The sequence below is a fragment of the Punica granatum genome, chromosome 7, assembly GCF_007655135.1.
Source record: "Punica granatum isolate Tunisia-2019 chromosome 7, ASM765513v2, whole genome shotgun sequence".
Classification (NCBI taxonomy): Eukaryota; Viridiplantae; Streptophyta; class Magnoliopsida; order Myrtales; family Lythraceae; genus Punica; species Punica granatum.
In genome coordinates, this window is record NC_045133.1 from 21,465,661 (window position 1) to 21,489,352 (window position 23,692).

The 23,692-nt window shown below is 38.8% G+C and overlaps 5 protein-coding genes across 8 annotated transcripts; 2 read left to right on the forward strand and 3 right to left on the reverse strand.

Annotated features, from left to right (window-relative positions):
• Positions 1-503: 503 nt before the first annotated feature.
• Positions 504-1,802, reverse strand: LOC116214494 (aspartic proteinase CDR1-like). The gene is made up of 3 exons (XM_031549895.1): positions 1,791-1,802; positions 1,246-1,459; positions 504-1,128 (listed from the first exon to the last, which is right to left on the reverse strand). The coding sequence occupies exons 1-3, from the start codon at positions 1,800-1,802 to the stop codon at positions 620-622; spliced, it is 735 nt and encodes a 244-aa protein (XP_031405755.1). The 3' UTR covers positions 504-619.
• Positions 1,803-5,063: 3,261 nt separating this feature from the next.
• On the reverse strand, positions 5,064-10,649 carry LOC116215016 (probable GTP-binding protein OBGC2). The gene is made up of 10 exons (XM_031550571.1): positions 10,527-10,649; positions 9,969-10,450; positions 9,620-9,711; positions 9,420-9,503; positions 8,517-8,594; positions 7,595-7,795; positions 7,413-7,520; positions 6,823-6,897; positions 6,457-6,671; positions 5,064-5,533 (listed from the first exon to the last, which is right to left on the reverse strand). Exons 1-10 carry the CDS (start codon positions 10,613-10,615, stop codon positions 5,434-5,436), a joined length of 1,524 nt encoding a protein of 507 aa, XP_031406431.1. The 5' UTR covers positions 10,616-10,649; the 3' UTR covers positions 5,064-5,433.
• Positions 10,650-12,653: 2,004 nt separating this feature from the next.
• On the forward strand, positions 12,654-15,802 carry LOC116213498 (jacalin-related lectin 3). Of its 2 annotated transcripts, none has more exons than XM_031548476.1 (7): positions 12,654-12,772; positions 12,863-13,081; positions 13,206-13,682; positions 13,876-14,103; positions 14,293-14,667; positions 14,803-15,021; positions 15,359-15,802. In XM_031548476.1, exons 1-7 carry the CDS (start codon positions 12,770-12,772, stop codon positions 15,650-15,652), a joined length of 1,815 nt encoding a protein of 604 aa, XP_031404336.1. In that variant the 5' UTR covers positions 12,654-12,769; the 3' UTR covers positions 15,653-15,802. The 2 variants fall into 2 exon arrangements, with proteins under 2 accessions (XP_031404336.1, XP_031404335.1); XM_031548475.1 differs by having other exon boundaries at positions 12,673-12,772; positions 12,860-13,081.
• LOC116213500 (ribosomal RNA small subunit methyltransferase I) lies at positions 15,025-18,822 on the reverse strand. Of its 3 annotated transcripts, XM_031548479.1 has the most exons (10): positions 18,578-18,819; positions 18,390-18,457; positions 18,112-18,208; positions 17,886-18,014; positions 17,435-17,543; positions 17,200-17,344; positions 16,787-16,829; positions 16,492-16,665; positions 16,219-16,342; positions 15,025-15,417 (listed from the first exon to the last, which is right to left on the reverse strand). In XM_031548479.1, exons 1-9 carry the CDS (start codon positions 18,776-18,778, stop codon positions 16,235-16,237), a joined length of 1,074 nt encoding a protein of 357 aa, XP_031404339.1. In that variant the 5' UTR covers positions 18,779-18,819; the 3' UTR covers positions 15,025-15,417; positions 16,219-16,234. The 3 variants fall into 3 exon arrangements, 2 of the variants coding, with proteins under 2 accessions (XP_031404339.1, XP_031404338.1); XR_004158091.1 differs by having other exon boundaries at positions 15,025-16,342; positions 16,492-16,609; positions 18,578-18,822; XM_031548478.1 differs by having other exon boundaries at positions 15,025-16,342.
• A 526-nt stretch (positions 18,823-19,348) lies between these two features.
• On the forward strand, positions 19,349-23,173 carry LOC116213499. The gene is made up of 7 exons (XM_031548477.1): positions 19,349-19,775; positions 20,015-20,157; positions 20,554-20,825; positions 21,461-21,615; positions 21,714-21,976; positions 22,208-22,270; positions 22,627-23,173. Exons 1-7 carry the CDS (start codon positions 19,499-19,501, stop codon positions 22,882-22,884), a joined length of 1,431 nt encoding a protein of 476 aa, XP_031404337.1. The 5' UTR covers positions 19,349-19,498; the 3' UTR covers positions 22,885-23,173.
• Positions 23,174-23,692: the final 519 nt, after the last annotated feature.

A 23,692-nucleotide genomic window follows, 5' to 3' on the forward strand; every position in this document is an offset into this window, starting at 1 on the left:
CTTTGTAGGGTCTTAGAAGAAGTCGTGGACATCTCATTTCTCCCTCCATGCCTCCCTTGGTACGATGAGATGGGTCAGGCCCAGTACCTTTTGTTATGCTAAAGCCAATCCATATAGTTGATAAATAACAATTTAAAATGGCTAACGTATATGAGTAATTAACCAAGAACTCTATCCATATCCTTTCAACCATTTGCTTGGTCTTACAATTTGGTGCAATCGGTAGGCTTGAATGATGCAATCCCCTTTTGGGCATCAAACCGAATTAAGAAGTTCCCCTGCACATAGTTTCCATATATGGGATAATAATCATCACTAGGAATGAAATCAAAACACACGACATCCTTAAGAGATCCTCCGAAAGGTATTAGCAGGGCCTAACTTAACATCTGCACCCCTAAAGTGCACGGTAAGAATCGGGGCATCGATTTGAGTTGTAGTCTTGTAGCATAGGTTGAAGATTTTATGAGGATCGGGCACTCTGTCCAGCTTGACCGGTTGAGCAACTTCAGACTCCAGCTTGGAGTAATACTTTGGGGGGAGGACACCCACTGGCGAGGTAGAATCGATGATTATACTGCTGCCGTTAGGAGTTGAAGTCAATTTGTGATCTTCAAATTCAAATCTTCTGGCCTAAACTGATTCCTTCAAGAGTTAAGAAGTACATATCGGGATCACGAGCCAAGGGGGTCGAGACGACACCAGGACCCTTAACAGTTGCACTATCACCAAAATGCAGCTTACTAGGCTTCTTAGGAATGAACTGAGGCACCATACTGTATGAGAATTTGTTGGCTACTACTTGACCCATTTGAGAAAGGAGGGAAATTCGATCAGGTCCAAGCATGATGATACCAGAAGTTGAATGATTACACGGACTTCCGTTTTTATGGCCACATCCAATTATGATTTTAGGAAATGAAATGAGCTTGCCAGATGTTGACATCAAACTAACCGTATCCCTTGCCGCATTACCTCCTGTGAATGTTCCACCAGTATGAGTCTCGCCGTATTGACATATCTTTCCTGAAGTATGATCACATTTAGCATTAGGTAGCGACTTGGACTCGCTCAAGCTGCAAGAAATGTCTTGATATGTCGAGGAGCGTGAAGGATCAAATACTGGACCTGCAAACCCGAAACAACCATCACATTGTGTCCATGTGAAGACAACGTTACTATCCAAAGTCCTGGTGATTTGGAATGGTGGGGAACCAATTGAGATATTCATGAGGTAGTACGAACCCTCATCAAATATCTCAGAAACAGGCTCGGCTTTTCGATTAGCCCTCAGGGAGAGATATTTGGCTCGTGACAAGAAAAGTCGTAAGTCTCCATGCAACCTTTCACTCTGAGTTTTGGTTGGGTCATAGTATGGGGATTGTGGAGGATCTCGGGAATTAGTTCTACGGTAAAGCCTCGCTTTGATGCCCGCAGCTTGGAGGGTAAAGCAGGTCCCCTACATATGGCCACTGTAATTGCTAAGGCAAATAATAGGTTGTGGTGAGATCCTATTGATGATGCCATAAGGTTTTATGCTTTGACCTGTTGAGGGATATAGAATATGTCTATGAAGCCTATCAAGGGATATAAACCAGCAGAAAAATAAAGAGAAGGAAAGAAGAAAAGTACATGTTTATTTAATAAACTGGAAATATAAAAGGGAAGGGGGGAAATGAGGAAATGTTTATTCAAAGCAGGTAATAAATGGTTCTTAATCTATTCAATGCAGGTAATAACTAGCTGGTAATCTACTTCAATGCACGCAATTAATAAAAGCTAGAGTTTACATTAATTACCATCTATAAATATAAATATATCTATATATATAGATAAAGTTGTATCCCCATAATAAGGTTAGAAAGGTAATTTTATATTTAGTATGAGGATATAAAGGTAAATGTTTAAATAAGCAATTGTAAAAGTATATACAATTAGAATTAAATTAGTAAATGCATTAATATAAATTTATAATAGAAGCACGCTAGTCTTTTGTCCCATGCGTTGCATGGGTTCGTTTTATATATCTCTTCATCTTATGTTAATTCAATTATTTATGTTTTGAAATAACAATTTTCTAATATAATAATCATTTCTTTTAATTATTTATTAAAGTTTCAAATAATAATCTTCAATAATTTTTTATTAAAATTAGGGTATATTTATTTTAATAACAGTTAGAGTATAATAACAATTTTCTTGTTTAATTTTTATTAAACTTTAATAATATAATATTTATTTTTAGAATATTTCTAGCATTTATTGTAGGCATTTATTACTTAGTGTAGTTCATTTTACTATATACTACTATTCTAACCCGTGCGCTGCATGGGTTTGCTTTAACTGTAATTATTGCCATTTTATAGAATTTTCAACAATAACAAAAGAATAATAATTCTAATATATTAGTTTAATTATTAATAGTTAGTGACAATTTTGCAACTAAGTCTCTAATTTAAAGTTTATTTAATATCTATTTAATCGTTAGCATTATGCAAATTTACTAAATGCAAGTCTACCAACTTGATCATGCAAATTTTTTTAATTTGAAATAATATTTTTTATATCTTTACTTTCAATTATTATTTTTCAAAAATTTTAATGTGACCCTAATTTCATAGATTCGGTGTCTTCTATTAATTTTTTCGGAAATTCTTTGTATAAGTAACTAATTGTGTTATTTAATATGCCTTGTTTATATATTTAGCTAATCAATATAATTCTAATATATATTAAAAAGATATTGTTGGATATACATTATAGACATTGTTTGAGATAGTTCTATTCAAAATCCTTATTTTCACACGTTAAATTTTTTTTTTATGTTCTTGTAATTTTATATAATTACTGTGTTGTGATAATATATAGTTGTGCTTAATCATTTTCAAGTAAAAATCATTATAATATTTATTTTCTTATTTATCTATTACATTATTTATAGTCTTTTTGTTCCTTACATTACACAGGTTCATTTTTCATAAATCTAAATATCATTTTTATTGTAAAAATTCATATTTTGAAGCATTGACTTTCTTATAAAAATAATAATATTTCCATTTGTTAATTTTAATTTGTCAAATAATAATCTTCAATAATCACTTTACATATAGGAGTAAGTTAATTATAAAAATAAAAAATTGAAACTAATTGATTCCATTAACATACATCATATATTTGAGATAATTTTTAATTAGATATGTCAAATATATCAAGTTTAGTAAGTAGACTAAGAATTCTTTTTTCCTCTTTCAATTAATATAATAAGCACAATATATTTAAGTTTCATCTTTTATTTTATTTATGAGTTTAAGTTCATAATGCATTATCATAAAATTTTTTTCTTTTATAGGAGCATAACTTTTCTGTAAGTTATCTATATGATCAATTTGATTTTTGTAGTTTGTCCTTTGCATTGTATATGTTCATTTAACATGTTTATATATCATTTCTTATAGCAATTGGTCTAATTGTTTTAGCACATATTTGCTTCTTAGCACAATAAAAGATTTTCAATTTTTACTTTGAAGTTTTATACAACATTAATTAATAAAATTAGATTAATCCTGCTTGATTCAAAAAATATATTGCAATAATCTTGATTATTATGCATTATATAATTGATTTTATCGTTTCTATTATTTTTTATTAATTGTACTAATTATTTTATTTTATTGTTTATGTATCATTTCTTATAACAATTATTCTAATTTTTCTAGCACATATTTGTCTCTTACCACAATAAAATATTTCAAAATGTTTAATTTGATGTTAATTTGATGTTTTATACAATATCAACTTCAAATATTTTCAATGTTTTAATTTGAAATTTAATCTGCTTCTTATAGCAATTGTTCTAATAATCATTTTAATACTTATTTATTGTATCAATATGAATCTATCATTTATAATATAAAGTTTTTTGTGAATTTATAGTATAATTTTTATTACAATATAAACAATATTTATTATTGAGTGTATTTAAAATTATTATCTAAATATAAATTGACTATTTAATCATATATGATATGATCCCATTTACCATAAAGTGCGCGTCATTTTTTTTATATGTATATAATAGTCCTTTCTGTATGTATGCAACATATAAATTAAGTGCTAAATAAATGCGAAATTCCTAAAACTATGCAAATAAACTTAAGTCATACATGTATCATCTTGGCTCAACTAGTCCTAAATGTTTAGTCCATTAGATATTTTAGGTTCAAATCCATTGACCGTGTTAAATCGGTCCAATGGCGCATCCTGATTGATCAATAACATTTTTATTTACTAAAATTTTTAAAAATCAGGGAGAAAGATAACAAATTTTTTTTTTAAAAAAAAAAGCGAAAAAAAGGAGGGGGTAGGGAGTCCGGTCAATGACCTTTGACGACCTCGCTAGTGGGGAAGGTGGCCAAGAGGGACTTCTTATTTTTGTTTCTTTTTTTTCCATTTTTTAAAGAGTTAATAAATAAAAATATTATTGGACCAATCATGAGGCGCCATATGGACCGATTTAAAGACAATAACGATTTCGAACAGAAAATGTCTAACAAGCTAAACATTTAGGACTAGTTGATCCAAATTGATACATTTAGAATTTAAGTTTAACTTTTAAAATAATTTTAGGATTTTTGCGTTTAATTAATCTAAAAATAAGAGTACAAACATCTTAATTTGGATAGATGGAACATCTTTTCTTTTACCAATACTGTTCATATTTTTATTTTTCGATGAGATCAGGAAAAGTGATACAACTTATTACTTGAAAATAATATTTATTTCCGTGCGCCACGAATCCTTCTTTGTTTTCATTTTATTTTTTTCTATGAGCATAAGAGGAGTAACACCCAACTTACTAACTGAGAATTATATCTACTCGTGCAGGGGACAAAATAATGCAGGGAGGAAAATGAGAGAGTGCCCCAAATTAAAATGGATGTTGCAAAGAAACTTTAAATATGAAGAGATACTTCCGTCCAAGATAAAACGGTACTTATGAAAAGTAACAAGCAAAAGTCTCGGAAGGTAAATTTTTATCGATTGAGCTGAGGGTAGTCATAATATTCTCAAAAGGAAAAATATAGGATTATTTTATTAGACTTGTTAAATATTCCAAGGAAAGACGTAGACGACACTACATGCTAAAATTGTGTGTACATGTTTTGAAGCCAATTCCAAATTTATAATTACACCCGATAACCAAATCGTTGCGAAACTTCACTTTCAGCTAATCTAGCAAAGAAGAATGCGGTGGCCACTCGACATGACAGACATATCAAACTTTTTACACCGACACATGATGAGGCCGTTGTGAAAGCACTGAGATCAATCTATGAACTTTCTACTCCGCGCTCCCTTCCCGGGTTTGGCTCCTCGCCCTGGAGCCAAAATTTTGGGGTAATTTTGAAAAATGACCAGCAGATGTGTGAGCTATTAAGTTCTTAAAGCAAGTTCCTTTGCTTCATCAATATCATTGCACTCCCTCAAAGCTGCTCTTATCTCCCCTAACATCTCAGTGATTCTGATGCCTTTCCTGCAGGATACGATAGATTGTACAACATTAGCATGGCTAAGCAAGCAAATTGAATCCCCGGCAACTAGTTCATTTGAACTTTTAGATGTAAAAACTAGCATCCGATCTTGTCAAAGGATAATACTAATTGAAGAAACAACATCGAGAACTAGTAGCATCATATTGGTGTGAGTGGAGCATCTATTTCTAATCCTGGTTAAAAGGACAGAGGCTAAAATCAATTGAAGGAACTACAACGCCGATACTGGAGTCCAACTATTAGGTCTAATATATTCAGCAAAAAAACTATAAGGTTATATAAAACAAAGAGTAACTATTTGATTGGTCTCAAGAACGTTACCTGAGAGATACAACTAAGAAATATAAGGCCTGAAACCGTGGGATTTATATCGTCCTCTTCATGCTAAAGATCAGATTGTGAATTTGATGCTTGTACCGAAAAATAGTTGTTGGTCTTGATTTTTGATTTTTAACCAGTCCTCTCAACATAATTACAGTTCCTATCGAGCAAGCCTCAATATTTTCAATTTGAAAAAGATTAGGCCCATCTAATAGAATCTGAGCACCCAAGCAAAGCTCTACTGTTCATCATGAACAGAAGATGATCAAGATCCAAGACCGTGAGGACCCTCTTCTGCTTGTCACCCACCAAATTCTTGTTTAACGGGCCGCACTGGCTTTAAGCCGTTTATTGTTCTCTCTACTGGATAGAAAACTCATTGTCGTCAAAATATGGTCGGGAAATTTGTAATTTACAGTCAACATTATGTATTCTGGGATCTTAATTCAAAGCTTCAACGTCTTTTAGGTAGAGTCTTCTGCATGCTAGCTATAGTGGCTTGACAATATGGTGCAAATACAATACTATTTTTGCAGGGGGGAAGAAAAACAGAGAGAGAGAGAGTGATTAGAATTGGTCTTACAGGACACTGACAGCCACAACAGCAAGGGGACATGGATAATCTTCGATTTCTTTGTCGCTTTGATTCCTTTCAGTACCCTCCAGAGAGAGATCGTCATCATTTCCCCTGTCAGAAGACTCTACTGAATCTTCGGATCTCATTTCTGTCTCTGTAGGTGTCCTTTCGGTTCCAATGTTCAGAATTATTTCCGACAAATATGCAATTCTATCGCTTGCCTGATACAAAATATAATAGTATATATTAGTTCTAAAGAACAACAGCTTAAAAGCACTCATGAAACTGACAAACTAAACATAGGTCGGAGTTGACAGTGAAGAAAATGCTACCTATGGCAAAAAAGAAAAAAGAAGATGCACAACTACTTACCTGTGGAAGGTCAATCTTATTCAGAACAACGATGTATGGTCTTTCTAGGTAATGGGGATTGTACATTCGCAATTCCTGCAACAATTAAAGTTATTAAACAGATATTGCACTTATAGGACATGAATTATAATGCAGTTTGTACATACAAGTGATCATCTTTATATCTTTGTATCATACACGAAATTTCCTCTTCAGAGAGAAAGCAACCTCATGTGGATCCCTCATCAGGCTGTCTCTAATAATAAAAGTAACCTTGCTATGCATTCAGCAGGTTGCCTAATTGCTTTTAGCAGTTTGCAGTGCATCTCATTATCTTTGGTTTCCTATTCTATATGCACAATTACAACATCTTCTAAGGCAGATTTGTTTGAGCCTCACTTGACACTGCAAAAACATACATTAGATGCATTCATCAGAACTGAAAATACTACCAAGAAAGCCACTCTTCTTTCCAATTAGATATCAAGTTCTTCAGATAGATTGAGCAAGTTGTGTGCATCATTATTCCATTTAGGGTGCATAACATTATGAATTGATCTCCCAGGACTACAGAGGAGGATAGAAGAAAGGTTCTGTCAGAAGTAACCTACCTCTTTAACTGTTCTATAATCATTCACAGGATCCTCAGCAGCTGCATCAACGACATGCAACAGCAGCCTAGTCCTCCTCAGATGTCTTAAGAAGTTTCGACCAAGACCCTATTTGGAAAAATAACAGTGAGTAAATCAAATCAAGTGGAGTCCGCTGCAGAACGAGAATGCGACAAGAGTACCTTCCCGAGATGGGCACCTTCAATAAGACCAGGCAGATCTGCCAATGTTGTTTCAGATGAATACTGCCCTGGACCTAAACTTGGGTCACCATCAAGCCGCCCAAGGTTTGGCATTAATGTTGTGAATGGATAATCAGCTATATCAGGTTTTGCACGTGTAATGGCAGCCAAAAGGGTAGATTTTCCAGCATTTGGAAGTCCCTAAAGTTAAATTAAGCGAATCAAATATCCTTCTCCATCTAGTTTTTCTCCCACATTGATAATAATAAAATCATACAGATTATAGCAGCAGAAGAAACACAATAACAAAAAGCCAAAACTTTTTCTTTGGCAGAATGATTCACAATTCAGGATACTAAAATAAATCCAACTAAGTAAGAAATAGATAGAAAAAATTACCACATCCCAGTCAACATTTGAACAGTATAAATTCAAGAACATAAGATATTCGGACATATCAGCTAGAGATGAAACCACACTAAGCATGTGTTTGATAACTACCTAATCAAATAACCGCTTAAAAGTTAGTTACAAATTAGTTATAATGGAAAATGAATTGGAGTAAGAGAAAAAAGAAAAGATGAGAGTCCAATCTACTTCATTGAGTAGAAAACCACTTAATGATTAAGTCAATTTTTATTACTTACTCATTAAGTAGATTTTGACACAATGATTAAGTAGATTGGACCCTCATCTCTTTTCCTCTTCTTCCCATTCATTTACCATTATAACTAACTTATAACTAAGTTTTAAGCACTTATTAAGTAGTTATCAAACACATGCTAAGTCTCGTGCACTGTCAAATTTGAAAATGGAGACTGGCAAGTTTAAGTCCACGACTTCTTAGCTAAGACTGGAAAACATATAAAACGGACATATGATTATGCTCCCAGAATAAGAGAATAAGAAAAGCAATACTAACCACTAGACCAACATCAGCAACAACTCGGAGAATCAACTCCAAGCTAACCTCCTCTCCAGGTTGCCCAAAAACTAAAACCTACGCAAAAGCAGAATTAGTCAAATAGGTTTTGTCAAGTAGACGTATATGGCTATACTCCAGATGCTGGACACAAGGATCATTCTAAAATCTGAACTGCAACAGCTGATATTCTTACCAAATGAGTCCATAAATATGGTTCGAAATTTCATCCATATACAAGAAAAAGGTTAAGACTTCATAATATACCAGCTCTAGGATTAGATAGTTCAATTTTTTTACCCTTTTGAAGGCCAATGAACAAGATATGTCAATACAAACACAAAAATAATAATAATTAAAAAAATATATATGAAACAGAACCAGTTTACCCTCTGGAGATAATGGTAAAATGGGACAACCAAATAGGAACTCTGTCGGTTCCAGCAAACAGCTAGCACAAACTTATACTTTAACACCAGCCTCGACATTCAACTAATGAACATTATGGTGGTGACATGCAAAACACCAAGGTTAATAAGAGAAAAGAGAGAAGGGGGAAAAAAAGAGGGAAAAAAAAGAGGAAAAAATAAAAGGACAGCTTTTTGCCACAAGACCTCTGAGTTTCTCATCTTTTTTTTTTTTCTTTTTACTTTTTTTAAATGGCGAGTCTCAGTTCCTCCTCTGTTAGCTCAGAGAGACTCTAACCTATTCATTTTTAGCAAGACAAATTCAGAGCAGCAAAACACAAGGCAGTGGCTGATAGCGGAATATTCCAATAAAGTAACTTTCAAAGTTCTATTAAGACATGGACCGGCTTGAAATGTCTCAATGGACATTAGTCCAAGATATGCATGATTCTTCAAAACATCAAAATGACTAAAATTTTGCATGGAATCTCAATACCTTATCACTGTCATCTCTCATAACATTTGTTGTCAAAGCCATCATCTTCTTCCGTTTATGTTCAGGCATCTCTATCAAGCTAATCTGCCACAAAGCCAAAATCAAAAGGTCTTCAGCTCAAACTGGGTACATGGAGAGGTTCATACTGATCCAAACAAGATAAATTTATTTCTAAAAGGGAAAATCTTCAATAGGCTCACCCCGCCTTGTCCACCTCTTGCGACAAGAACTTCGTCACCTGGATTAGCCAGATCAGCCAACAACTTCCCGCGTTTATGTTTGACCACGGTACCTGCAATTTGAGCGTCAAATAACATGAGCCGGGCACTCCTCATTCAAAGTTCCTAACTTGGACGAACAAATGGAGGCTGGACCAAATATAGCCGATTACTCAGTACCATTCTAGCTAGCTCGTAAGTTAATCGGAGAATTTTGTTCGAGTTCTATATTAAGGTCGCACCCTGTATCATGTTTCCGTTTCTAGTGAGTAGCTGCTCACTATCGATGCAATCACAGTCCAATATTGCTAATCCATTGGTTCATACTAACCTACAGGCACAGGAATGCGGAGAGTAGGAGCAGCGAACCCGTCGTGCAATTGAGACGTCAAAACGCCCATGGCGTCGGCATTTCCACCGCGCTTGGCGTTGTACCGGCTCTTCTGGTGGAACTCCAGCAGCGAATCCTTCCCTTCATCGGCGTAGATGACGACATCCCCGCCGTGGCCTCCCATGGGGAGTATGAGCGATCCATCGAAGTCTCTCTTAAGCGAGCTCTTCTTCCTCCCCTTGGGCCTCTCCTTCTCGTGCCTGCCACCGGTCCTTGGAGGCTGAGGCATGTTGAGGACGGCGCCGTGGCCTCCATCGCCCGACCGGACGGTGATGACGACCTGATCGAAGTACTTGTGAGGCTCCCTGACCAACGAAGCTGGGCTCGGGGAAGAAGCGGACTCCTTAGGCCTGGCGAGCCTGCACTGGACTGTGCATAGCTTGAAGTTCTGCTGATGCGTCCGCCGAATTCTATGACAGTACCTGTGGCCGACGGCGGTGAGAGCTGAGAAGCCGACGCGGTGAACGGCGAGGAGGAGAAGGTGAGTGAGTAGAGTACCTGAGAGGGAGAGAGCGGCCGAGGAAGAGGGAGCGGGATGGAGAGGACGAGGCGTGGAGAGAGGACGGTGGATGAAGCAGAGACGCCATTATCTTCTTCAGGGAGAAGCAGAGAAGAGAGTAGTTCTGTTTTCAGGCGGGAGATCATTGAATTGGGCCACTTCGGCCCATTTGGTCTGCGAGCAAGGAGGTTGGGCCCAGAAGAGGCCCAACATTGTGTGGGCTCTGGAGGTGGAAATCTTCCCCCCTGAAAACACGAGTTGCATATTGAATTAAACCAGCCTGGGAGTCTCCACTTCTTGGCCGCACCAAGGGATGTAAATGAGACGTGACCATTCGCGAATGGTTCGGAATCAACTCGACGAAAACTCGAGTTCATCTCATTCTTATTAAGCTCGAGCTCGCTAGTTGAACAAGCAGAATTGAGCTTCATAGTATTCGGTTCGCAAAGCTCATGAGCCTAAACGAGTTATTATCATCGATATCATCATCATCATCAAACATAGTATTTTAATTGAGCTCCATATGATTTGAATTTGAGTACCATCAAGTTGTAGTTGGTATTTTTGAATTATATTTTGCATGATATTGTTGTTTTATAATTTAGTTTATAGTCTTTTTTTTTCGAGCTTAAACGAGCCTAAATTCATGCCTAAGCCCGAGCCCTAGCCCGACTTTTCTACTTATTGGTTGAGCCAAGCCCGAGCTCAAAGCTCGGGCTTTTAGGTTGGATCAAGGTCAAGCCCAAACTTGGACATAGGAAAAGGTCCAAGTTTGAACCTTGTATATTTGGGCTCGGCTTGACTCGTTTACACCCCTCTACATCCAAACAACACCGTTTTTTTAAGCACAGTGCTCGCTGTATTTGTTGTTCTTGTGGTAGGAAAGCATATGAGACCTTCAGTGGCTTTTTGGATTTCGGGAAAAGGAGAAAGGCGGGGTGAGTATGATCTTGAGATCGCCTGAGGCAAAATGAAGAACTGCACCCACGTTGAGATGCTAAGCAAATGAACGCGGGATGGAGGCAATGCTTATGCATTCAGACTGGGGGAAGCGTGACTGTGTCCGTAACTCTACATAAGATCTATGTAAGCACCTCTTCTATTGTAAGCACAAAGAGATATGGAGACAAAGGGTCCCCTGCTTCACACCCTTAGCTCCTTGTCTTGAGATTATACCGAGGATAGAGCAACAATTGTGAATACTTAGATGCACTGCGTACAGGGTTTCCATACGATTAAAAGATCGGAACTCGGCTATGTTTCTAGTAGACTCCGGAGGGGAATGAAATGAATCACTGAAAGCATTCTCTACACGTGATGATATAGGTTCTGATGGTTCTTTCTTAACGAAACCAAGCTGTATAAATTGCGCTGCTCAGAGCAGTGCACAACGAAAGCGGCATCTATGAGTCAGTCGAGTCGATGTGACTAAACATGAATCATAAGGGATGCTACTTGGCACCCGATCCAACTTTCATTTTCAACTAATGTGGCTGATATCTTTGAAAGTGTACCATGATATTTTTCTTGAGAATCCTTATTTGTCACGGTTTTATCGCCATTTTCTTCTTTCTTTATTATAGTAATGTCATTGCTAACATAAGATTCACAAGGAATCGAATGCCACGGTCTTGACCATGCTCGAGCAGGAACTTAGAATATTGTGGCTGGATCACACTGATGAAAAAGGGATTGGCTTTATTCTATGGATTCTGAATTCAGAGGAGACCTGTTCCAAAATTTAACACAGCATAAAGAGAGAGATTTGCTGCGTCTTTCTTCCCTTTCGAGATATGCGAACTAGAGAAGGAAAAATTTTGTCGGCACGAAACCTCCTCGGGATTCACCTACTCGGTGCCTCTACTACCCTTTTCTGATAATGAAATTCCGGCATTAGTTGACTTCGGAAAACGACCCGTCCGATAACAAGAACTGATGAACCTGTTGGTTAAAAACGAAAAAGAAGAAAAAACGTATGCTGCACGAGTGATCACAGAACTCTTTATCAGTATCCTATTCCCTCGCTTTTGGTATTTCCCATCGGTAGTGGTAAGGCGAATGAGCTTCTCCTACGTGATTCTAATGTTATTTTAATGGAAGCTCCGTACAAAGGATCGACCCTTCCTCTCTTAATAAATGCCATGCCAGAGTCTCCCTGCAACTCACCAGAGCAACAAGCAACACTCAGCTCAATCCCGCACGGTTGCTCCCGGGAGAGATTATCGCTCTTCAGAGTTCAAAAATGGTAAGAGCTCGTCCAATATTATACACTCGGAAGTCCATATAACAACAGGGTTTTAATGCATTGTTGGGTTTTCTTCTTTCAAACAAGCAGCAGCAGCAACTTCAGGAGTGCGAGAAGAAGACGGTCTCGCTGGGGCCGTGGGGAGGACAAGACGGGTTCAAGTGGGATGATGGCATGTACTCCACAGTAAGGCAGATCGTGATAGCCCATGGAGCTGGGATCGACTACATTCAGATTGAGTACGACCGGAAAGGGAGCTCGGTTTGGTCTGAGAAGCATGGTGGGAAAGGAGGCAACAAAGTTGACACGGTCAGGGACTAACTCTGTTCAGCTTCACAACACACCCTGGTCAAGAAACAACGAAGAAAAAGAAAAGAAAGAAAATTTAAGCTACATGCTGAATACTTCTTAATCGTATCCTAATCCTGTACAGGTTAAGCTGAATTACCCGACTGAGTATCTCACTTCCATCCAAGGATATTATGGAAGTTTTCTAAATATGGGGGCCGTTATCGTACGATCACTGACTTTCCACAGCAACATGAGATCTTACGGACCATTTGGGGTCGAACAGGGATCGAGTTTTGCTCTCTCGATGACTGGGGGTAAGATTGTCGGGTTCCATGGAAAGTCAGGATGGTACCTTGATGCCATCGGGGTTCATTTGAAACCTTACCAGGAACAGAAGAAATCCAAAATATTGGTCCAGGGTCTGCAGACACAGAGCTATCTTGCTCACGGAAGCGAGAGATCCGGGTATTCAGTAATGCATGGGCAGATTGGCAATGGCTACGACATAGTGCTCGCTGTGAAACAAAGAGAGGATCAACGCTATAATGCTGTTGAGGGTAAATTCTCAGCCCAAGTTTCCGAGACTGGAGATTACAGCAAGGTGGAAACTAAAGAGAAGGTCAGTTCGAGTTTGTTTATTGCAGTATTAAATACTTGATAATTCAAGTCCTATTTCTCACATAAGCAGGTGACGAAGTATGTTCGGTGAGATTGCTATGTCTCTTCGAGTAGATGCATTCTTATCCTATTTCCGACTGGCATACGTAAGGAATAGAGGGTTCTCACCCTCGTCGAACTAAGCCCTGTTTCAGGTGCATAGTGTGGAAAAGGTGACCAAGAAAATTGAAGGTTTAGAGACTTGTGGACCCTGGGGAGGATCAAAAGGGACCAAATTTGACGACGGGATCTACACGGGAATAAGACAGATTCATCTATCACGCAACCTCGGGCTCGTATCGATGAGGGTTCTATACGATCGCAATGGAGAAGCTATATGGGGAAGCAAACAGGGTGGCACCGGAGGATTAAAGAATGATAAGGTCAAGAATCATCACGCCAAATTCTCCATATTAGTTTAAATTTTGAAGTTTTCCATCTTTTCAACTCTAAACCAAAAACAGAAAATGAGAAATTTGCTAAGAAAGGGGAAAACAGTGTGCTACTCTTATACCTGCTATGTTCAACATCGACTTCCTAATTTTTCATGCTTCTCTATTTGCTTACTGAAGGTCATCTTTGATTACCCGAACGAGATCTTGACACATATAACGGGGACACATGAGCCTCTGATGAAAATGGGGCCGACTGTGATTAGGTCCATCACCTTCCACACAAACAAAGGGAAGTATGGACCGTTTGGAGAAGAGAACGGACAGTCTTTTACATCAAAGGTCAAGGAAGGGAAAATTGTTGGGTTTCACGGGAGGGGAGGACTATTCATTGATGCTATCGGGATTCACATGATAGAATGCAAGGTGCCACCAGCACCACCAGCACCAATTCCTGTCCACAATTCGAATGACAAGATTGAAGCAAACGGAGCCAAAACAGATTATCCATGGTCGAACAAGTTCCATCTTCCAAAGCCGGTACCAAACGAAGAGGTATAATCTATTAGACCAATCTATGTATATAATAAATTCATCATGATGCGTAGACACGGGTATGACAAAAAAGAGGAAAAGAAGAAAAGACACAGGTGTTTCGAAAGATCGGAAATTTGACTTATCAAGCCACAGGTTTCTTGCGGAATTGTCAAGGAGCCAGCACCCTATGGGCCTGGACCTTGGGGAGGAGATGGTGGGAGGCCGTGGGATGATGGAGTCTTTTCTGGTATCAAACAGATCTATTTGACCAGAGGTGAAGCCATTTGCTCCATTCAGATAGAGTACGATAGGAACGGCCAGTCAGTTTGGTCACTGAAGCATGGAGGCAATGGAGGAATCATCGCACACCGGGTAAGAAACATAAAAGAAGCAGCTTCATTGCATATTATTCAGAAGCAGAGCTATTCGTTAAACAGGCCAAACCATGGGGTCAATTGGTTCACCAAAGGCTACTCTACTGGATTGCCTCGAGTTTCCAAAGACAAATACAAAAATCAGTTTAAAACATGAATTTATAAATTATGAATTTGAATGGTTTCACTTCCTTATTTGGTTTCTTAAGAGACCCGATTGTTGTTCCCGGTCCGACCAGCTGCTCTGATACAGTGCTAATACCTCTTCATTGAGATACCTGGTTATTTTGCCAAGTAATTTCTTTAAAATCGCTTCTTCTTGTGGGTGGTTTCAGATCAAATTGGAGTATCCTAATGAAGTACTCACTTGCATATCCGGTTACTATGCTCCAATCTGCAAAGAAGAAGGGCCTAAAGTTATAAGGTCACTGACATTTTATACAAGTCGAGGGAAATTCGGTCCCTTTGGGGAAGAAGTAGGGAACTTTTTCACTTCAACTACAACAGAAGGCAAGGTGGTGGGATTCCATGGGAGGAGCGGCTTGTACTTGGATGCAATTGGAGTGCATATGCAACACTGGTTAGGGAACCAAAAACAAACCAGGTCTCTATTCAGAAAGGGCAACTGAGATGGGAATTTCCGCTGGGACGTGTTTCCCCAAGAATAAAAATCAACATAAATGGTCAGCCTAAACAAATATTTAAATAAATTTAATGAAAAATTATGTATTGACTTGTCAGTACTTAAATGCTTTGAGCCTCTAATGGCAGCTATATTAGTTGGGTTTGAACAATAGTTCTATTAAGATATTCTCCACGTTTTGACCATGACAGGAGAAAACCTCAGAACAGAAAGAACGAGAAGTGCTCTCTTCGTGATTAAGTTTCTCTCATTCCAATATTCATTGATAGCAAATGGGCATTGAAAACCTTATAAGTCAGAAATCATACTGTGAGAACTTTGATTATCAAAATGCATTTGGTATTAAATTCAAGATTGCAGATTATACTCTAAGCCACATGGGGGAAAAAAAAAAGATCACATAGATGCTAAACGACATGGATTCATATTATACAACTTTCTAACACCAGCCAAAAAATTCAGTGCCAAAGCAACTACCATAAATTACTATGTTCTAGGAGCTCTTTCCAAACTCACAATCAAAAACACGAAAGTATGAAGTTGATAAGTAACCTGTTAATGCTGATCATCAAATTGAATCATCATCGACCCCAAGTTGCTTCCCGAATTTCTGTAATGCAAGCGTATAAACTGTCTTCTTCCTCACAGATGTTGCCTCAGCAACCATCTTGACAGCCTATAATATGATAAATTGTTCACTAGATCAATCATAATAAATTATTAGATCAATATGTGATGCTTGATTAAACAATAATACGATCCAGACAAAGAGGACTGATTGTATATTACAAATCTACCAGATACAGCCAAAACAAAAAGTGTTACCGCTGAAAGGCTATGTCCACTGGAAATCAAACGTCTCAGTTCATTCTCGAGCTGAGTGTCTGACGGAGCCTCTGGTTCAGAACTTGTTTTGCCTTCTATCAGTAGAGTAATTTCTCCTCTGGGTTGTCGAGTCAAAAATTCTTCTTTAGCTTCACATAGAGTACCCCGCCAAAACTGGCGAGTGATGGGGGAAAGGGAAGGGAGATATAACCACTCAGTTAAAATGAGAATCAAATTTCTCAAACAAAGGGCAGTGAGAAACTTGATTTACTAACAGCAAAATTGAGCACCCTACCTCTTCATGTATCTTTGTAATTTCTCGAGCTATGACACATCTCCTGCAATAATAATAAGACAAACTAATCAAACCTAGGGGATGTTAAATAACATAAAGCTGCAGGAAAGCCAAAAAATTTGTAATTGATAACGAGTTGAACGAAAGTAGGTATATAAGAATTTCAAACATTGAAAATGATCAAGTAGAGGATGTCAGGGAATAAGATGGACAGACAAAGTATCAATAAATGAACTGGAACATCTCATGATGCTCGTGATGCATATCTCAAGCACACGAACATTCAAGATTTGACCAACTAAATATTAAAGCATCAAGGGCAAGACTAATCTTCCAGCAAAAACAGATCTTCACAATTTCAGTATTTGTTCTATGGCTAAGATTGATGAGATGTAAGATCTAATGATGTCTACCTTGAATCACTGAAAATTGAACAAGCCTCCTCAAGAAACTGAAGAAGCTTGTGTGGAGGAACAAAGAATATCTGAGTTGTCGCTTGATTTGCAGAAACTAATAGCCTCTCTCTCCTCGTTCCAGAGTGCTTGGGAAGAAATCCAACTGAAGCAGTACATATCATATTTAGGGTCTAATATGAAAATATTAAAATGGCATCAACTTTAAGAAATGGATTAACATATCAGGAGTTACCAAATGTGAACTCCTCTGTGTTAAGGCCTGATGCAGAGAGGGCAGCTACCACAGCAGAAGGGCCAGGGATGGGGATGACTGGTATATCTTCCTTGACACATAACTTCGCCTTGCAATAGAAATCGGGGAACATACCATTGTTATATTTAAGATGGAAAACAAACAACATCCATGGTTCTAATTTCTTTTAGGATACAGTAGAAAAGACCATGAACTTCACAGAACAATGTTCGGGTTTTCACAAGAATCTACCCTAATTATCCATGTAAATCGCAAACATCTAACCTCAATTGAAAAGACACCAACAATTCAATTTAAAGAGAGATCGTCAAGAAAACAATTGAAAAATGCTCCATATCTCCTAGTCTACAAGTAATGCTAACAAGTATTATTCTACGGAGACAAAACTGAAGCTGGTAAAGAAAAAAGCTACAAGGAAATGTAAACTTACCAATTCAGTACCTGGATCACTGATACCCGGCATCCCGGCATCACTAATCAGAGCAACTACTTCACCCCCCCTCAACTTGTTCAAAACCGTGTGCTCTCTCTGCGACTCATTGAATTTGTGATAACTCAACTGAAAATCTAAAGTACACAATTAGAATCATCATAACGCCTATATAGGCTTAATACCTCAAAACCAGTCTCACCATTCACATCCTAGAGAAACTTACGAGAGGGGTTTTAATATCATAGTACCGGAGCAACTTTCCCGAATGTCTCGTATCTTCTGAAAGTATCACATTTGCTGATCTCAACACACGGAGTGCCCTGAATCAAGCAATTGAAGACAAGCTAACGGTCCATTTGTCCCAGAGAACCAATCAAAACAAACATATACTTTCTACATCAAAATTTCCCTACAATCAATTCCCCCAATTGCTCCTAAAGTGTATTAATTGTTGCCTACAGCAAAGAATAGTAAAAATGATATGCAGAGTTAGACGATTACCGAAAGGAGATATCTTCAAGATTGCCAATTGGTGTTCCTACGAGGTACAAGCCGGGCTTAAGCGCCGCCTGCAGAATCAAAAATGCTGCCTGAGCTGAAAGGTAGCAGAAGCTCTGTTTCCCACCTTGGTTTTGAGCTCTAAAACCAAGACAAAGGGCCGGAGAGAGATTAGTCGATGAGAAGCTTACACTTTTGGAATGCTCTGTCGGGGGCGACTCGGACGATTCTGTGCTCGAACACGCAGAGAGTGAGCGGGGAGAGAGCGACTGGAGAGAGAACGTAACGAGCTTGGGGTTGGGAAGGAACGGGATAGGCCTCGGCCGCCACGAGAGGGGTACGGTCGAGCTCAGTGACGTCGCCGTCGATGAGGAGATTCCCCTCAGCAGCATTTCCTCTGCTCAGTCTGAAACTTTTGGCTCGTCGGACTTCCAAGGTGAAATCCACATTAACTTCCCCAAAAATTATACATTGACCCCAAAAAATATGTTTATTAACATATTTCCCCCAATGTTTGCACCGGAATTGAACCTTGAGTTTAACGTTTAAGTTTGGCGGACCATTTTGCACGTCTATTCCTATTTCTAGATGACTATAAAGCATGATGTTCTAATTTCTAGATCAGGGAATTAATCTTATTAAATAACTATATTATCATCCTAAAAATAGCTAGTAATAATGTCAGTTGTATGAGTAGATTAACGATTATCCATTGAATTTCCAGTTAGCACCGGAAATTATCTTCAAACTGGAACTAACAACAAAAAATAATGGGGGCAAGATGGTCTGGATGAACAAAAGATGAACATTCAGGGAGCAAAGTGGCATTACACAAACTTCATGGGGCAACCTGGTACGGTCTGAAACTTCAGGGTGCAACATATAACTTTTTCTTCACTGCCTCCCTTCCCGCCAAAAACGATGTCGTTAGGTAGACCTCGGTAAAACAGAAAACATGGCATTGTCGGCTTGTGGAGATGTGATCGGATCTAAACGCTCTCACACTGACTCAACGGCGGGCAACGGTAGCCGGAGAATTCGAATCTCCGTCGCCGTCTTCGTCCTGCCGGCGGACTGCAGGCTGAAGTGAACTCTACTTCCGGCGAGTTAGCATGGTCAAGCAATCGAGCGAGTGGGCCGTAATGCAGAAGAAGAGATGGCCTCTGCTGCTCCTGCTCCTCTTCTCCCTCTCCACCGCCTTCGTTTTCCTCCTCCGATCCGCCTTCGATTCCTGTAGCACCGGTGCTGTCTCTGGCAGCAGGAATTTCGTCGGAGAAGAGACGTACCCGAGCAATGGTGTCCTGTACACCCCGAGTCTCAAGCCCAACCCGCTCGAGTTCATGAGGTCCAAGCTCGTGCTCCTCGTCTCGCACGAGCTCTCGCTCTCTGGTACTGTCCGATTTTCTGAGGTCTAGACTTTACCTATGCTTTGTAACTATCTATGAATGTGTCTCATGGAAAGAACAAAGAAGCCATTTTTATGAGCCAAGGACTTCGGAAATGGGCAACTCTGAACTTTTTTCCTTGGCATGTGTGCATACTGTAATTTCATGGAAACACGGGGTGTGAAATGTATGATGGCTATGGTAATCAGAGGAGATTGGTATTTGCTCATATTTTTGACTCAGGGGGCCCATTATTGTTGATGGAGCTGGCTTTCTTGTTGAGGGGTGTCGGCACGGAAGTCGTATGGATAAGTAACCAGAAACCAGCGGAGCCCGATGAGGTTATTTATAGCTTGGAGCACAAGATGTTAAACCATGGAGTACAGGTGATTTTCTTTTTTGATATAGTAATCTCTCGAAGTTTCTATCCTTTTCTCATGATTGTCCCGGGTTACATCAAAGATACTATATTGTTGTTTATTTGTTCAGAAGTCTGTGTTTCAACTGTACTTTTATTCTAGTGTGTATGTTGAATGGCTTCGGTGAGGTAGAGGGACAAAAGGAAGCATCATAAAACCCAGTTGTGTAGCAGTTACAAGATGATATAGGAATAAAATCTCGTGATTATCCTATTCATTGCTTCTGTGGACTCTACAGTGTGACTAAGCATGAGCATTAAGCAACTTCGTGCTAGCAAATTTCGTAATGACTGGATTTGCAGTTACTACAAATTGTATCAGGCGACTCGGGCCTTATTACTATGTTGTGCTTTCTGTTAGTAGGTCTTCTCTGCAAGAGGTCAGGAGGCAGTTAATACAGCTCTTAAAGCCGACTTGGTTGTTCTAAATACTGCTGTTGCAGGGAAATGGCTCGATGCTGTTCTTAAGGAGAACGTCCCTCGTGTTCTTCCAAAGGTTCTGTGGTGGATTCATGAGATGCGTGGGCATTATTTCAAACTGGAGTATGTTAAGCACCTTCCTTTGGTTGCAGGTGCGATGATTGATTCACACACAACAGCTGAATATTGGAAAAACAGAACCCAAGATCGTCTGGGGTATGGATAGGACACCGTGTTCACTCTTTTTCGAGTTCTTTTCCCATTTCTTTCCTCAAACTGTTCCACTTTTGAGGACTTACTCTTATTCTTAGCATTTATGTTCTTGGGTTGCTAAATGAAATAGTATCATTCCCCTTTGATATTGGGCATTTTTCATTTCTGCAGTTTCAACCTTGATCCCTTGGAACACCTTCCAAAACAGTACTTTAAAATGCAATAGAAAGTTTGGTTCCAAATTGCTTTGTTATTGAAGTGATGGACTGATACATGCTTTTAAATGATCATTTTTAGAATCTTTGTGCAAGTGGACTTGCTCTCAGTTATTATGTGTGATAATCGGCTAGTGCATTACTTTTTTAGTAGAACTCCACATTCCAATTCCATAGGTGTGATTGGATGATTCTGGTGCATCCAGAATTATGCACCTTCCTTCCCTAAAATCGCATTCTCTTTCTTCTTGTTATTCATATGCAGGGAAGAAAGAAATTCCAGTCCTGTTTTCTATGTCTTTGGATTATAATTTGCTCTCCAATATGTCATTTTAGAAGAGTACTCTTTCTTGGTTGCAACACATTCGTTTTTTTTTCCCTGTTTTGGGTGGATTCTCATGATTGCAACTCTTCTTTTCGCAGGATTAAAATGCCTAAAACTTATGTTGTGCATCTTGGAAATAGCAAAGAAATGATGGAAGTAGCTGAAAATATTGTTGCCAGGAGGATTCTCCGTGAGCATGTCCGAGAGTCTCTTGGAGTGCGCAGTGAAGATCTACTCTTCGCCATCATAAACAGTACGATTTCTATTAAACTTGTGAAATACAAGACAACAGATCATTCTTCATGTTGCTTTGCTTTTGTAATGTTTAGTTGCTTTCCTTACAACTTTCAGGTGTTTCACGTGGGAAAGGCCAGGATCTGTTCCTCAGGTCCTTTTGCGAAAGTTTGCAGATTATTCAAGAAAGGAAAATTAAAGTCCCAACAATGCATGCAGTTGTAGTTGGAAGTGACATGAATGCTCAGACAAAGTATGAGATGGAACTGCGTAAATTCGTCGCAGAAAAGAAAATTCAGGAGCGTGTGCACTTCGTCAATAAAACCCTTGCTGTTGCACCTTATTTGGCTTCCATTGATGTTCTTGTTCAGAATTCTCAGGTATTTCGCGACAGATATATGCAAGTATGAATATGTGAATAAGATGATCCAATTTTAGTAGTTAAAACATAATTCAACATCAAAGTTACTTAGTGAGAGTCCTTGCTAACTTCTTCCATAGTTTAACTTTTTTCATTAAATCTGCATTGAATCTCCAACCGTAGTTAACACTCTGTCTAATTGTGTGTGCTCTGTTTGATTTTATTGGTTTGACTCCTCGTTCACTTCTAGGCTCGGGGAGAATGCTTTGGTAGGATAACCATTGAAGCAATGGCCTTTCAGCTACCTGTGCTGGTAATATTTTGCTCTCAAGTCTTTTTCTCTACTCTGCTGTTTTTCCTTTCCACATGTAATCTTTGCTCTTGATTGGATATTTTCTTTTGAATAGTTGGCTTCCCTTTTGGATGGCATTTTCCAAAATAAACATTTCGTAGTTCACGTTTGGTGTCCATGGGTTAGAAATTAATAAAATTGACATTTAGAGAGGCCCACTTATGCTGAGCAATCCCATTTTTCAGAGCATCTCCATTCTATCATACGAAATGTGGAAATACATATCTAAACATTGGAATGATCGTGTTTCTTCTGGTTAGTTTGACGATGTTCAATCCCTTGGTGTTCTTTTTTCGTGGATGATGGTGACATCTCAGGGCACAGCAGCAGGAGGAACCACAGAGATCGTGGTGAATGGTTCAACAGGCTTGCTGCATCCTGCCGGAAAAGAAGGCGTGACGCCTCTTGCGAGCAATATCGTAAAACTGGCCACTGATGTGGAGAAGAGGTCAGAGATGGGGAGGAAGGGATATGAGCGAGTGAAAGAGAGGTTCTTGGAAGATCACATGTCTCAGAGGATTGCACTGGTCTTGAAGGAAGTGTTGGAAAAGGCAAAGAGCCGCTCGGTTTCTTGACTTTCCTCATTCAGGATGTCAAATATTCTTCGCTCCGATTGTCCTTTAATGCCCTTTTGTACCATATGCACGCCCCCGGAGTGGGAATGTCTGTAGATAGAAAGCAAAAGCCAGTTACAAGGGCTGTTCTCCTGCATGCCTTCATTTCTGGAAAACCAGACAAACGTCTTCCAATTTTCCAGTTTTCTCTTTTCACTATAGGTGGAGAATAAGGGGATAGAAACATGTATTCAGAAGTTGATGTCTTTTTACGAGCAACAAAGAAGGATGTTTTCCCGCGGTTTCTTCAGTCCAGTCTCCGTTTTCTTGTAACCAGCACTGTAGCCTTTCTTCACGCGGTTATGGTTGCCAGGGTGTTTAGTATTCATTCAACAAATATGAGTATCCTCATACCGGCAATAGCTTATCGGAATTCGAGTTCCACCATTTTCAACTATCACCATCTTGTTTGGATCTCAGGTTAGGAATGGTTATAGAGCTGGGTTTAATATTTCATAATTCATCCATCCATAACTCTTTCTAACCCGTGATCTAGACAAGCCAGACAAACGTCTTCCAATCTTCCAGTTTTCTCTTTTCACTATAGGCGGAGAATAAGGGGATAAAAACATGTATTCAGAAGTTGATGTCATGTCACGAGCAACAAAGAAGGATGTTTTCCCGCGATATCTTCAGTCTGGTTTCCGTTTTCCTGTAACTAGCACCGTAGCCTTTCTTCACGCGGTTACGGTTGCCAGAGTGTCTAGTATTCATTCCACAAATATGAGTATTCCTCATACAGGCAATAGCCTATCGGAATTCGAGTTCC

Bases quoted from the DNA above. Each gene is read 5' to 3' on its own strand.
- LOC116214494 (XM_031549895.1), bottom strand. The intron at 1,129-1,245 runs GTTCGTACTACC...TCGGGTTTGCAG, and splicing joins TTCTGAGATATTTGATGAGG to GTCCAGTATTTGATCCTTCA.
- LOC116213500 (XM_031548479.1), bottom strand. From the start codon at position 18,778: ATGCTGCTGAGGGGAATCTCCTCATCGACGGCGACGTCACTGAGCTCG. The intron at 18,209-18,389 runs GTAATCGTCTAA...TGCTTGATTCAG, and splicing joins CTTGAAGATATCTCCTTTCG to GGCACTCCGTGTGTTGAGAT. The intron at 16,666-16,786 runs GTAGGGTGCTCA...ATCACTCGCCAG, and splicing joins TTACAAAGATACATGAAGAG to TTTTGGCGGGGTACTCTATG.
- LOC116213498 (XM_031548475.1), top strand. The intron at 13,683-13,875 runs GTCAGTTCGAGT...GCCCTGTTTCAG, and splicing joins AGGTGGAAACTAAAGAGAAG to GTGCATAGTGTGGAAAAGGT. The intron at 14,104-14,292 runs GTCAAGAATCAT...TGCTTACTGAAG, and splicing joins GAGGATTAAAGAATGATAAG to GTCATCTTTGATTACCCGAA.
- LOC116213499 (XM_031548477.1), top strand. From the start codon at position 19,499: ATGGTCAAGCAATCGAGCGAGTGGGCCGTAATGCAGAAGAAGAGATGG. The intron at 19,776-20,014 runs GTACTGTCCGAT...TTTTTGACTCAG, and splicing joins GCACGAGCTCTCGCTCTCTG to GGGGCCCATTATTGTTGATG. The intron at 22,271-22,626 runs GTAATATTTTGC...GTGACATCTCAG, and splicing joins CCTTTCAGCTACCTGTGCTG to GGCACAGCAGCAGGAGGAAC.
- LOC116215016 (XM_031550571.1), bottom strand. From the start codon at position 10,615: ATGGCGTCTCTGCTTCATCCACCGTCCTCTCTCCACGCCTCGTCCTCT. The intron at 7,796-8,516 runs GTTAGTATTGCT...ATTTAACTTTAG, and splicing joins TTGCTGATGTTGGTCTAGTG to GGACTTCCAAATGCTGGAAA. The intron at 6,672-6,822 runs GTAAGTAGTTGT...ATTTTGTATCAG, and splicing joins ATAAGATTGACCTTCCACAG to GCAAGCGATAGAATTGCATA.